Source organism: Priapulus caudatus, unplaced genomic scaffold (genome assembly GCF_000485595.1).
Source record: "Priapulus caudatus unplaced genomic scaffold, Priapulus_caudatus-5.0.1 Scaffold838, whole genome shotgun sequence".
In the NCBI taxonomy this organism is placed as follows: Eukaryota; Metazoa; Priapulida; class Priapulimorpha; order Priapulimorphida; family Priapulidae; genus Priapulus; species Priapulus caudatus.
This window is the reverse complement of record NW_014577899.1, coordinates 99,241-110,490: the sequence shown is the minus strand read 5'-3', so window position 1 is coordinate 110,490 and position 11,250 is coordinate 99,241. Positions and strand designations below refer to the sequence as shown.

Sequence of the window (11,250 nt, the reverse complement as noted above, 5' to 3'; positions counted from 1 at the left end):
TGGTTTTATTGGCCGACCCATGTTCTCTATCCTTGCAACCGGCGCCCTTGAGTGAATTCACGCAGGGTTCCTCCACACAAAGGATAGGCTCGCGACTTAACCCTATCCTGTGTTGGGGTTACATTACTGTATCTAAGTTTGACAGTTGCGCAGTTGGCAGTTGTCATGCAATTCTGGCGTTGAAAACAAACTCGTGCCTACTAAGTACTATAGCTCTAGCTACTATAGCCCGCGTCGATAACGCCGCAGCGGCCTATAGTACATTGTTCGGCTGGAAAATACCAACTAACGACTGTTACCACTGTCCCCATGAAAATGGATCGCCAAACGCCAAAGTTAGGGGCTTTTTAGGGGCGCCGTTTCGCGGACATGCATTATTACCATGAGATTTCATTTTCACTACTGAGATTTGTCATTTTCATACTGCAGATTTTTCATTTTTCACTTACTGCAGATTTTGTCAATTTTTCACTACTGAGATGTTTCTTTTCACACTGAGATTTTCATTTGTCACTACTGAGATTTTTCATTTTTCAAACTACTGAGATTTCTCATTTTCACTTACTGAGATTTTTCATTTTCACTACTGCAGATTTTTCATTTTCGACTACTGAGATCTTTTCATTTCTCACTACTTGAATTTAATTTCATTTTCACTACTGAGATTTTTCATTTTCACTACTGAGAATCAATACCTAAAGTGTATCGATAGTGCGCGCTCCGAATGTTGTGTTACGCTTAGCTACGTTTACGTTGAGCTTTGGGAGATAGGTGCTATGTCGCAAGCGTAGCCTGGGGTTGTATATCATGCACCAGAATGTTATATAATAATAAAAAAATAATCTTTATGTCAACCTCCTCACTTTATTGTATATTTACAGAAGGTGAAATGTGCCCCCTATCTCTTTAGAGTATCTCACTCATCTTCACCACTGGTTGCTGATCATGAACCACCACTTGGCTTTTGTCAAGGCCTACCAATCGAATTCATCACAAGATCAAAATCTCAATGTCCAGCTTCCTCTAGCCAACACCTGCTGGCGAATGTGCTAAACCTAACCAGCTCGGTCATTCCACATATGAATCAATTCAGGGAAAACCTGGTTCTGGTGCTGCAATGTTGCTGGCTGTTTTGCGAATGGCATAATGATCCAACTGGCATATTTGACTATAGGATCAGCAGTTTGATAACCCCATTCTACAGGTAGCTGATAAAGATTATCATAATTTGAGCTCTCGCCATAGCCTAAGTGTGTAAAAATCTTGTATTTTGGACTATCTGTTTGATGTTGGACTACTGTATTCTCAGTAAATTCTTGCCAATGTCATATCTCAGTGTTTAGTTTAATAGCATTAGACAACTTAAACTTTTCTTCATTTGCTATTTTTAGCCAAGAAAATTGTTTTTACTTTGAAAAGTGTTTCCATAATAAAGTGAGTAACAATTTTAATGTGTATAACAAATATCTGACTTTATTTCTTACTAAGAATCCAATAATCCCACTAAGAAGAGCTTGGAGAATATTCTAAAGCTCACTACGAAGTTTTATCACGGCATCCTATAGATTGTGGTACAGTGACGATATGGGCGCAATCGAACATTTATCACTACAGGCCACTGAACATGCATCAATCGTGACAGTATTCATTCTGCCATCTATGAATTGGGTATGAATTTGAAAAGGGCCTTTTTCACCCTTTGACCTTCAATTTTGGTTTGCACTTGTGGATCAGGATGCAAGATGAGCTACCTTTAGAGGCTCCTAGAAATCAGTCTAGATTCAGTAGATTTTGGAAATGATGAGGATGGCCCTATATCAGAACTATGAAAGGCTGTCGACAACAGACTTAAATAAATTAATACCATGATGCCATCATCACCGCTATCAACCACTGGTCCCTTAATGTTAAAAGTTGGTCATCTTGGATGTGATAGAGGACCTCGGGAACTACTATATTATTGTTTGTGTGTATTTCTGGTAAAGGGCCATCCTCATCATTTCCAAAATCTACTGAATCTAGACTGATTTCTAGGAGCCTCATTAAAAAAGGTAGCTTCATCTTGCATCCTGGAATCCACAACGTGCCAAACTCAAAATTGAAGGTCAAAGCGTGAAATAGGCCCCTTTTTTCAAATTCAACGCATTCATGATCGGCACGAATGATCTGTCCGATTGACTGCAGATCCAGTGGCCTGTAGCTGATGAAAGTTCGATTGCTGCCCATATCGTCACTGTTACCACAATCTATAAGTGAGCCGTTGATAATAACCTTCGTAGTGAGCTTTAGAATATTCTCCAAGCTCTTCTTAGTGGGATTATTGGATTCTTAGTAAGAAATAAAGTCAGATATTTGTTATACACATTTAAAATTGTACTTCAGCGTTTGTATGGAATACATTTTGCAAAGTAAAAAACAATTCTGCTTAAGAAAATAGCATTAATTTTTGGAAAAAAAAAACGTTTACATTGTCTAATCTAATTAAAGCTAAACAACTGAGATATGACATTGGCAAAGAATTTTAACTGAAATATTCAGTGTCAAATAAAGTAGTCAAAAATACAAGATTTCAAACACTTAGCATGCGAGAGGCTCAAATTATGTTAATATATTTCACTACCTGTTAGAATGAGGGTTATAAAAAACTGCTGTTCCTAGTACATATGCAGTTGACATCTTATGCCATTCAAAACCACCACATACATTAGCCCACCAAAGACAGGTTGTCCCATGATATGATTCATATGTGAATGACCGACTGTGGCTAGCTTTAGCACATTCCCACAGGTGCTTTGGCTAGAGGAAGCAGGACATTGCGCATTTGATCTTCGGTGATTGAATTCGGATGGTAGGCCTTGGAAAAAAGCCAAGGTGTGTGGTTCATGATCTCACAACCAGTGCGTTGGAAGATGAGGAGATCTCTACAAGGAGATAGCCACATTCACCTTCTGAATATTACAACTAAAGTGAGATTTGACATAGATTATTTTTTTATATATAACACTTCTGCTGTGAATGATATACAACCCAGCCTACGATTGAATACACCTATATCAAAGCTCAACGTTAACGTAGCAACGTGTAACACGAACATTCGGAGCGCACCTATCGATACATTTAGGTATGATTCTCAGCTACGTGAAAATGAAAAAGTTCAGTAGCTGAGACTCCAGTTAGTGAAAATGAAAATCTCAGTAGTTGAAAATGAAAAATCTCAGTAGCTGAAAATGAAAAAGTCTCAGTAGTTGAATAAAATGAAAAATCTCAGTAGTTGAAAATGGAAAAATCTCCAGTAGTGAGAAATGAAAAATCTCTATGAAAATGATCAGAGGTGAAAATGAAAATCTCAGTAGTGAAAATGAAAAATCTCAGTGCAAAGAAATCAGTGGAAAATGAAAATCTTCAGTAGGAAATGAACATAGTGAAAAAATCTCAGTAGTGAAAATGAAAAACTCAGTAGTGAAAAATCGAAATCTCCAATTGGTAATAATCATGCTCCAAGCGTCCAACTTGAACACTATTAGTGAATCCTACTTTGAACGTTCCCTTTAACATTTTTTAAACTCTTTTTTCATGGACTTTTTTTTCTCTTATGTTCATTTCTTTGCTTACAACTTTCCTTTTTTTTTGTTCTTTTTTTTTTTTTTTTTTTTTTTTTTTTCCTTTTTTTTTTTTTTTTTTCTTTCTCCTTTTATTCCACAAAGTAAGCACTACTGAGCATTTCATTTCAACGAAGCTGGGTTGCCGCCACGCGTGACAGTCACCGGTATTGTATATACATGCCCAAGCTTGCCATGTGTTTTGCCGTACATATCCCGGTACATCACGGTTACGGGCGTTCGCACGCCACTTCGTTGAAAAATGAGAATGCGATAGGTGCTACTTTGTCGAATTAATAAGGACAAATACATGTTTGAAAGTGTTCAAAAAGATAGGTGGCAGATTTCAGCTGTTACGATAAATAAGTGTTAAAAAGTCCCATAACTTGTCGTTTTGCTGATCCATTTTCTAGGCGCGACAGGTGGGTAACAGGTCGAGTTGTATTTTTCCAGCGACAAATTGACTATAGGACCTTGCCAGTCAACATCCGTTTTTTACGCAACGTGCTCGTAGGATCCGCGCCATGTTGGGCAAGCATAGTATGAGTTGTAAACAAGCGGAATGGAGGGATCACACACAACACACGCACGCATCCACGCACGCACGCACACACACAAACACTCACACACTGACATCATTGCCTGTGTGATTCGCTCCCGAGTTAATCCGCCAGCCAGGATTGATAACACCTGCTCGTGGGCAAGTGGAGTCCTCAGTCCGGTAAAGAATGATTGGTTGTGACAATCAAAACTGCTAAACTCAGCTTTGGTTTTACTACACGTGTTTACAATTACTTCCGGCCCTCACCAAAGGGCACATGCGTTTTTGTCCAGATTGTAGAAAAACTGCGCTCTCATTTAAACGAGTTATCAAACCGTGCCGGTAACTCGAAATATTGCATGTAAATAAAAATTTATGATAGTTGCTGTAGTTTACTGTTTTAGATGGAATAAATTGTATTGCATCGTATGCTCATGTTTCCGTATGCTTGTTTCTAAACAGTGTTGTTTCTAGCATCTATTAAGAAAGTTTCTTGGAACTAGTTTTTCATCGTGATTACTAATTAGTACATAGCATCATAGGTGGTGTGTTCAAGAACTTGTTTATTTACTACTTATCTGGCTAGACGTGCTAATGCAGCGTTGGACGTTCAGAGTTTGGAATGAGGAGGTAGGAGGAGGAGGAGCGGAGAAGGAGAGACAGAGGAGATGATGAGAGGGGGGCACGGAGAGACAGAGAAGAGATGAGAGGTATAGGCGGAGAGGATGGGAGGAGAACCAGAGAGAGATGGAGCAGGAGGAGGGCAGAGACGCGAGAGCAGATGAGAGTGAGGAGAGGGGAGAGGGAGGAGAGACAGAGAGATGAGAGAGAGGAGAGGAGGGAGATGAGAGAGGAGAGACAGAGGAGAGGAGGAGAGACAGAGAGAGAGAGGCAGCGAGGAGAGGGAGGAGGAAGAGAGAGAGAGATAAGGGGAGAGAGAGAGGAGGAGGAGAGGGAATGAGGAGAGAGAAAGGAGAGGATGCAGCAGGCAGAGAGGGAGAGGAGTAGCAAGAAACAGGAGAGAGGAAGGAGGCATGAGACAGAGAGGATCGGGTGTGAGAAGGAGAGAGAGTTGACCACCCCAGGACTTGTGTATAAATGAAACGATGCCTGTGCGGTGTCTATACCGAAAAAACTTCACCGTGATAGTTGCATGTGCCTTGTAGAAGACCATGTTTTAGACCTAGCTTTTAACTAGAAGGCCTGTCGATAAACACACTTCAAAGCAATCTATTGATCACTGCACATTTTGTTCCAAAATACTCTAAATTGCATCGCCATAGTTTTTCTTAAAATGGTCTCTATCTGGCTCATATCACAAGGGTTTCATTCTAACATACATTATTAGGGCCAGAAATTGACTTGACAGATTAAGCTCTCACTTCGATAAGCCTCATCATGAACATTTGAACATGATGGACAGCAGAGAACAGCTAGCGGTAAAAACTGCTTCACATTGAAAGAATATATGGTCGAGTAACATAATTAAAAGTCGTAGCCCTAGTGAAAATATTTAACCTTTCTCATCATTTCCCTCAAAATCCTTCACAATGAACATGCTCGCGGCTGTGGCTCCCTCATGCTCTTAAAACGCAATGGTTTCCGTGTCTTAGGTCTGTAGTACAGCTAGGTAAAAAACGCTCCGAATGAAGAAGATATGGTCAGTTATAACGATAAGTAGAAAGTCGGGTAGCCTCGCTGAAATATTTAACTTTCTCATCATTTCCCTCAAAATCCTTTCGCCCCAGTCGAAATGCTCGCGGCTGTGCTCCTCTGGCTCTTAACTCAATGGTTTTTCCGTTCTTAGTAGTCTGTAGCTGCAGTAATAAGCGTTTCGTCAACACAGAAGTCCAGTAACATCTATCTGGGTCTGTGAACGCGCACTCTCCTCTGCCTGATACACTTTCATGTCCGCCCTGATTAGTTATAACAGCAGGTAGGCCTAGTCGAACGAAATTTCCGTATCCTTTTCCCTGATTCAGATCGGTCCTTGTACATCCGACTATCTACAATAATCACCATTATCGGTTTCGTTGAAAATGTTGGAGCTATCTCTAAACTGAACTTTCCACGGCTGTAACCACGTCGCACGGTTCGCACCAATGATGCCAGACATGGCCGCCTTTGTTTTGATGAACGTCACGTGCAAGCCGGGTCTATTTAGCCCTGCCGGCAGTTTATCGAACCTAGTCTCCTCTATTTATCGTATATTCATAGATAAGGTAGAAGCCATTAATAGCCCACAAGCTTGGATTAAGATCTCAGCCAGTAGATTACAGTGGAGACTTGACATTGTCATGATTGGTTTTATGGGTTTAGGAGCTATCGCCGATTTAGTAAGCGTCGCTGGGGCTTAATTTCCCTCAGGCCGTTTCCGATCGTTGTGTGTTCTGAAGCCGCGCGTCATAGATTTTGTTTGTCAATTTGGCCAAAGTAAATAAGTTTCATACACCCATATTAACTTCCGTGAGTTGAAGTAAGGATGATGATGTTATATAAAATGACTATTAACTCAACCTAGAGAGGACGCCTTCGCACTTTTTATAGGTATCTGAATTATAGCTCCGTATCCTAGCAATTTCATGTTTTGTACGCAGACGGACCACGGCCCGACATTTTTGGAGCAATCCTCCCATTTAGGTAAAATTAATTAGGGTTCTGCCTCTACCTACCCACTGTGAATTTACTGCTACTGGTTCGAAATGCATCCTTAGAGCAGCATTGTCTCAGAAGAAAATTACTATTTAAATGCCCACCAATTATGTTATATATTGCAGTCAACATTTTGGAGGAAATTTGATAAAATTTGAAAGCTACAAACTTTCAGTTCGAGCTGCCCGTTTTCCGTAACAAAAGTATTTTATCTGGTTCAAATTAAAAATAGTTTCACTGCTGCTAGATATATAAAATTTGGTATAGTAATGTGCAGGAGCACATAGTATGTGATATGTTGAGTAAATACAATTAAAGGTGCAAGGAATTGTAAATGCGACATCAATTTTTGGGGAAAATGTAAAATGGTATCAAAATCGAAACATGAATTAATGAAAATAATTTTCAAACTACTTATAGCCTGCAGCAAATACAGCATACTATTAGCTCATAGCCAACACACGCGTATGTATATATGTAGAAATTACATGAAAATTGTCCGGGAGAATCTTATAGTATATGCCAGAAACAAAAGAACGGGAGTAAATACAAAAAGTACATTGTTCGGTAAACCAGGTTGAACTGGCAGTTGAGAACACACCCGTTAATGCAGAGGCATCTAGTAAAAACCGAGCGCCATTAATTGTAGTTTATTTTCCTTTATTTAAATTCTCGCCACAAAGCATCTATAATGGAATTGATAGATATTAATTATTATTAAACTTAATCAGCAAGCGACGTCAGTCAAAACTAGAAATTACACCACCTAGGTTCAGGTTGTTCTAATTTTTGACCTTCAATATCAGTCATGTTTATCGTTCAACAAACTCACTTGTATTACCAGGACTAATATCAACTATATAAGGCTTAGCTATCTTTGTTTGTAAATGTCTGATAAAATTGCAGGAGAAACATCTAAAATAATAATAAATAATGCGCGACAAGCTAACCACGTCTAACAGTTGAATTTAGCCTGCATCATGCGGCCTAGCTTCTTGCCCCGTGTTTACCAGCGTGACTGGTACCGGTCGGATAGTTCCACACGCACACTTAACGCTGTCAGTGGCAAACGGGTACCAGGTCTATTACCAACACTGGCAAGACAACGAGTGACACGCCAGTCCGATTCAGCCAATCAGCAAACAGGCTTACCCCTTTATGATTCCTACGCTGTAATGCCGCACGGCAGATTGGTAATTACAAATGCTTTTACAGGCAGTACTAAGAACTGTTTTTCAATTGGTATGATGGACGTATTCTAAATATGACGGAACGAATGAGGATGCAATGCTGGGTGTTTTCTTTTCAAGCGATTGTCTGCGAAAGTGTTTTTTCGAAGCGTTTGTTTGATTAAAAAATACTAATTTTCACAATGATGTAACTATTTAACAGAAAAGAAAACACCCTTACAGATAAACAGGTAAGGTATGGTTCACATATTATTATCAATAACAAGCTGCAATTAATGACTTTTATACTGCCTGAAAACGGCTCAAAGTTTGCGTCCCTCCGGAAAAATTTCGGGCCGCGCGCCTCATCGCCAGGTCGCTGCTATGCCCCGTTTACGATTTTTGTTGCGTTTTTTAGCACGTTCTATCGCTCAAAAACGGTATACTGGAAAAATTCTGAAAATAATAACATAAAACGGTTTGAGGCCGCCGCTTCTCATCAGACTACAAAGTTTGATTTAATAATATGATATATATTAAAAGTTACGTCATCTGAAAGTGGCGCTACATTACTCGCATTCGAAATGATGCGTTGCCTCAATATAGGACAATATGGCGCGCGAGGCGATCAGCCATCGCTACTACTACTACTAGTACTAGTACTAGGCCCTAGTAGGTACTATTACTAATTACCAAACTATTATTTTCAACAGTACTGTCTTACTTTTGACATCTGAAATATTCTATTTCGCTTCCACCAACTGTCGGGACTAGGCTGGCGTAGAAACCTGACGGCGGTTAGGAAAACCATGTCGATTTAGAAGCAAATGTAAATCTCACGACTGTTTCACGGGCGCTGCCATAGACGGATAGTAGGTGCCGCCATCTGTAGGACAAATTTGGAACATTACGAAGCCCTGTCAAAACTTTAGAACGGGGAGCTAGATATATATCCCATTCCCCAAACATATTTATGCAGTGTGTTGTATTTCTATCGTGTCTTATTCGCACACCTATGCAATACGTCGTTTTACGGTTCCACGAGAAATCTTTTTGACGAAGTATTGACCATCACGACATCGAACGTGATCGGCTGCAATAAATTTAATCAAGTCGCTATAAACTTCTGTCAAGTTCCAACTTAATTCTGTATAACTTCTGTCAAGTTCTAATTGTGCAAGTTCTAACTTCTGTCAAGTTTCTAACTCCCGCCAAGTTCTAACTTCTGCCAAGTTCTAACTTCTGTCAAGTTCTAACTCCTGCCAAGTTCTAACTTCTGCTAAGTTCTAACTCCTGCCAAGTTCTAATTTCTACCAAGGTCTAACTTCTGCCAAGTCTTTCTCAAAGTCTGCCACGAGCAGGACAATCGAAACGAGCCAAAATCAGCAACACTGCGCGTGCGTGCGTGCGCTCGGTCGTAGAACAAAGCATACATGTTTAGCATGTCGTCTGCGCGTCTTAAGACACTCACGGCCGACCATTGTTCCCCCGCTACCCCCGCACCTGGTCCACGAACGTGTAATAATAGAATCCGAACAAAGGTGCACGAGAGAGAGGTGAGAAAGGGCGAGGTTGTCAGAACTTGTCGTGGGTCCGTGCTCAAACTCCGCAGTCTAGTTACATGCGTGTCGCCATTCACACGCTGGCGTCTATCGATGAAGACGCAGTCGTCTCTATATCTCTCTCTCTATATATATACACCAAGAAGATGTCAATTAAGACGTTCGTAGAATCCTCATAATACGTGCAGCGTGCGTGAGTTTGCATCCGTCGAAGAATTCTATCGGAAATCGACCTACCGAAACAGCATCTATTGTTTATTCGTGTGGAGTGTGTAACGCGTGCCTGCATATACGCACTCGTCGAAAACTTCGATTATATACAATCATCTACCAACTATTTCGTTGTAAGTAGTGAAAGTGAGATAGAGGGAGATTGCGATAGAAAGAAAAGTGGAAAAGAGAGAGAAAGACGTAAAAAACGGACGAGAGAGAGAGAGAGAGCGAGAAAGTAAGAAAATCGGACGAGAGAGAAAGACAGGCAGATAGACAGAGATCTACAGCCACACACACACACACACACACACACACACACACACACACACACACACACACACACAGCAGTAACTAGAGCTATGGTGGAGGCCGTGTACGTTGTCGCTGCCGTGGCGACACTTGCCGTGTTGCTGCTGCTGCTCATCCTTGTCACCATTGTCGTGCTGGTGCGCCGCAGGTGTCAATACGAAGAAGAGAAGAGCTGCGACATACCGCACCTAGAGATCGGCAGTCTACCACAACGCAATATCGACCATGGTGAGTGCGAGATAGAGAGAGAGCGAGAGAGAGCGCGCGAGGGTGAATGAGAGTGTGTGTCTGTGCGGAGCGTATGGGCGCGCGTGTCTGTATGTGTGTATGTGCCTGCGTCGTGTGTCTGTTTGTGTATATGTGCCTGCGTGTGTCTGTTTGGGTGTATGTGCCTGCGTGTGTTTGTTTGTGGGTACGTGCCTGCGTGTGTCTGTATGTGCCTGCGAGCGTGTGGATAAGAAAGAGAAAGAGAGCGTGCACTTTCTGACACTAATATAGCTATATCATTTCCATAAGATCTCTTGGTTTCCTTGCATACAGGTTTCACGGAGAAACTACCGCGAAGTTACCGACTGTTCTCACGAGATCGGCTACAGACGACCGACTACCAAAGGACGCTATCATCGTTGGACGTCGTTTCCGACAGGCGGCGCGCGTGTATGCAGTTTCATCATGTCGACATTCCAGACCTCTACGTGTCGAGAGACGACGATGATGATGATGTTTTTGATGGTTGCGTCGGCATGGATGTTAGCACGGCGCCGCTAGGGGGCAGGTCGACGGGCGTGACGAGATCGTAGCCAAGAGTCGCTATTCATGAACTGAGATATTTGTTTCGTTTTTTGATATCGCCCTGGAGATGGCGCTGCGATATCGTATCAGACTACAAATCTCTGTATTATATAAAATCAGGGATTAATAATGACAAATTTGTCAATTTTTTTACATCTTTGGCAAATTTGTCATTATTAACCTCCTGATAAAATATATATTATGTAGTTTATACGTATATCAGTGTATCTGACGTTGATACCTCGCTCGCTATGTGCTGATAATCGCATATGTTGTTAACGTAAATGCCTCTCTAACATCTATCTACACCTACCATTCACTCGATGTGTGTGTGTGTGTGTGCGCGCGTGTGCGCGCATGTGTGTGTGTGTGTGTGTGTGTGTGTGTGTGTGTGTGTGTGTGTGTGTGTGTGT

The 11,250-nt window shown here is 41.3% G+C and overlaps 2 protein-coding genes and 1 long non-coding RNA gene across 3 annotated transcripts in view; 1 reads left to right on the top strand and 2 right to left on the bottom strand.

Moving 5' to 3' along the window:
* Positions 1-9,025, bottom strand: part of LOC106813882 (39S ribosomal protein L20, mitochondrial-like) — a 14,670-nt gene extending 5,645 nt beyond the window's left edge. The window contains exons 1-2 of the mRNA XM_014818127.1: positions 8,975-9,025; positions 8,686-8,847 (exon numbers count right to left, since the gene is read on the bottom strand). Coding sequence (XP_014673613.1) covers positions 8,686-8,772 — 87 coding nt within the window. The 5' untranslated portion in view covers positions 8,773-8,847; positions 8,975-9,025. The remainder of the gene's footprint in view (positions 1-8,685; positions 8,848-8,974) is intronic.
* The window catches only part of LOC106813883, a 23,457-nt gene extending 13,501 nt beyond the window's left edge, over positions 1-9,956 (bottom strand). The window contains exon 1 of the long non-coding RNA XR_001394519.1: positions 9,661-9,956. This is a non-coding gene — a long non-coding RNA (uncharacterized LOC106813883). The remainder of the gene's footprint in view (positions 1-9,660) is intronic.
* Positions 1-11,231, top strand: part of LOC106813881 — a 20,024-nt gene extending 8,793 nt beyond the window's left edge. Inside the window, exons 2-3 of the mRNA XM_014818126.1 lie at positions 10,025-10,273; positions 10,586-11,231. Of these exons, the coding sequence (XP_014673612.1) occupies positions 10,096-10,273; positions 10,586-10,845 (438 nt within the window). The 5' untranslated portion in view covers positions 10,025-10,095 and the 3' untranslated portion in view covers positions 10,846-11,231. The remainder of the gene's footprint in view (positions 1-10,024; positions 10,274-10,585) is intronic.
* The last annotated feature ends 19 nt before the right edge of the window (positions 11,232-11,250 follow it).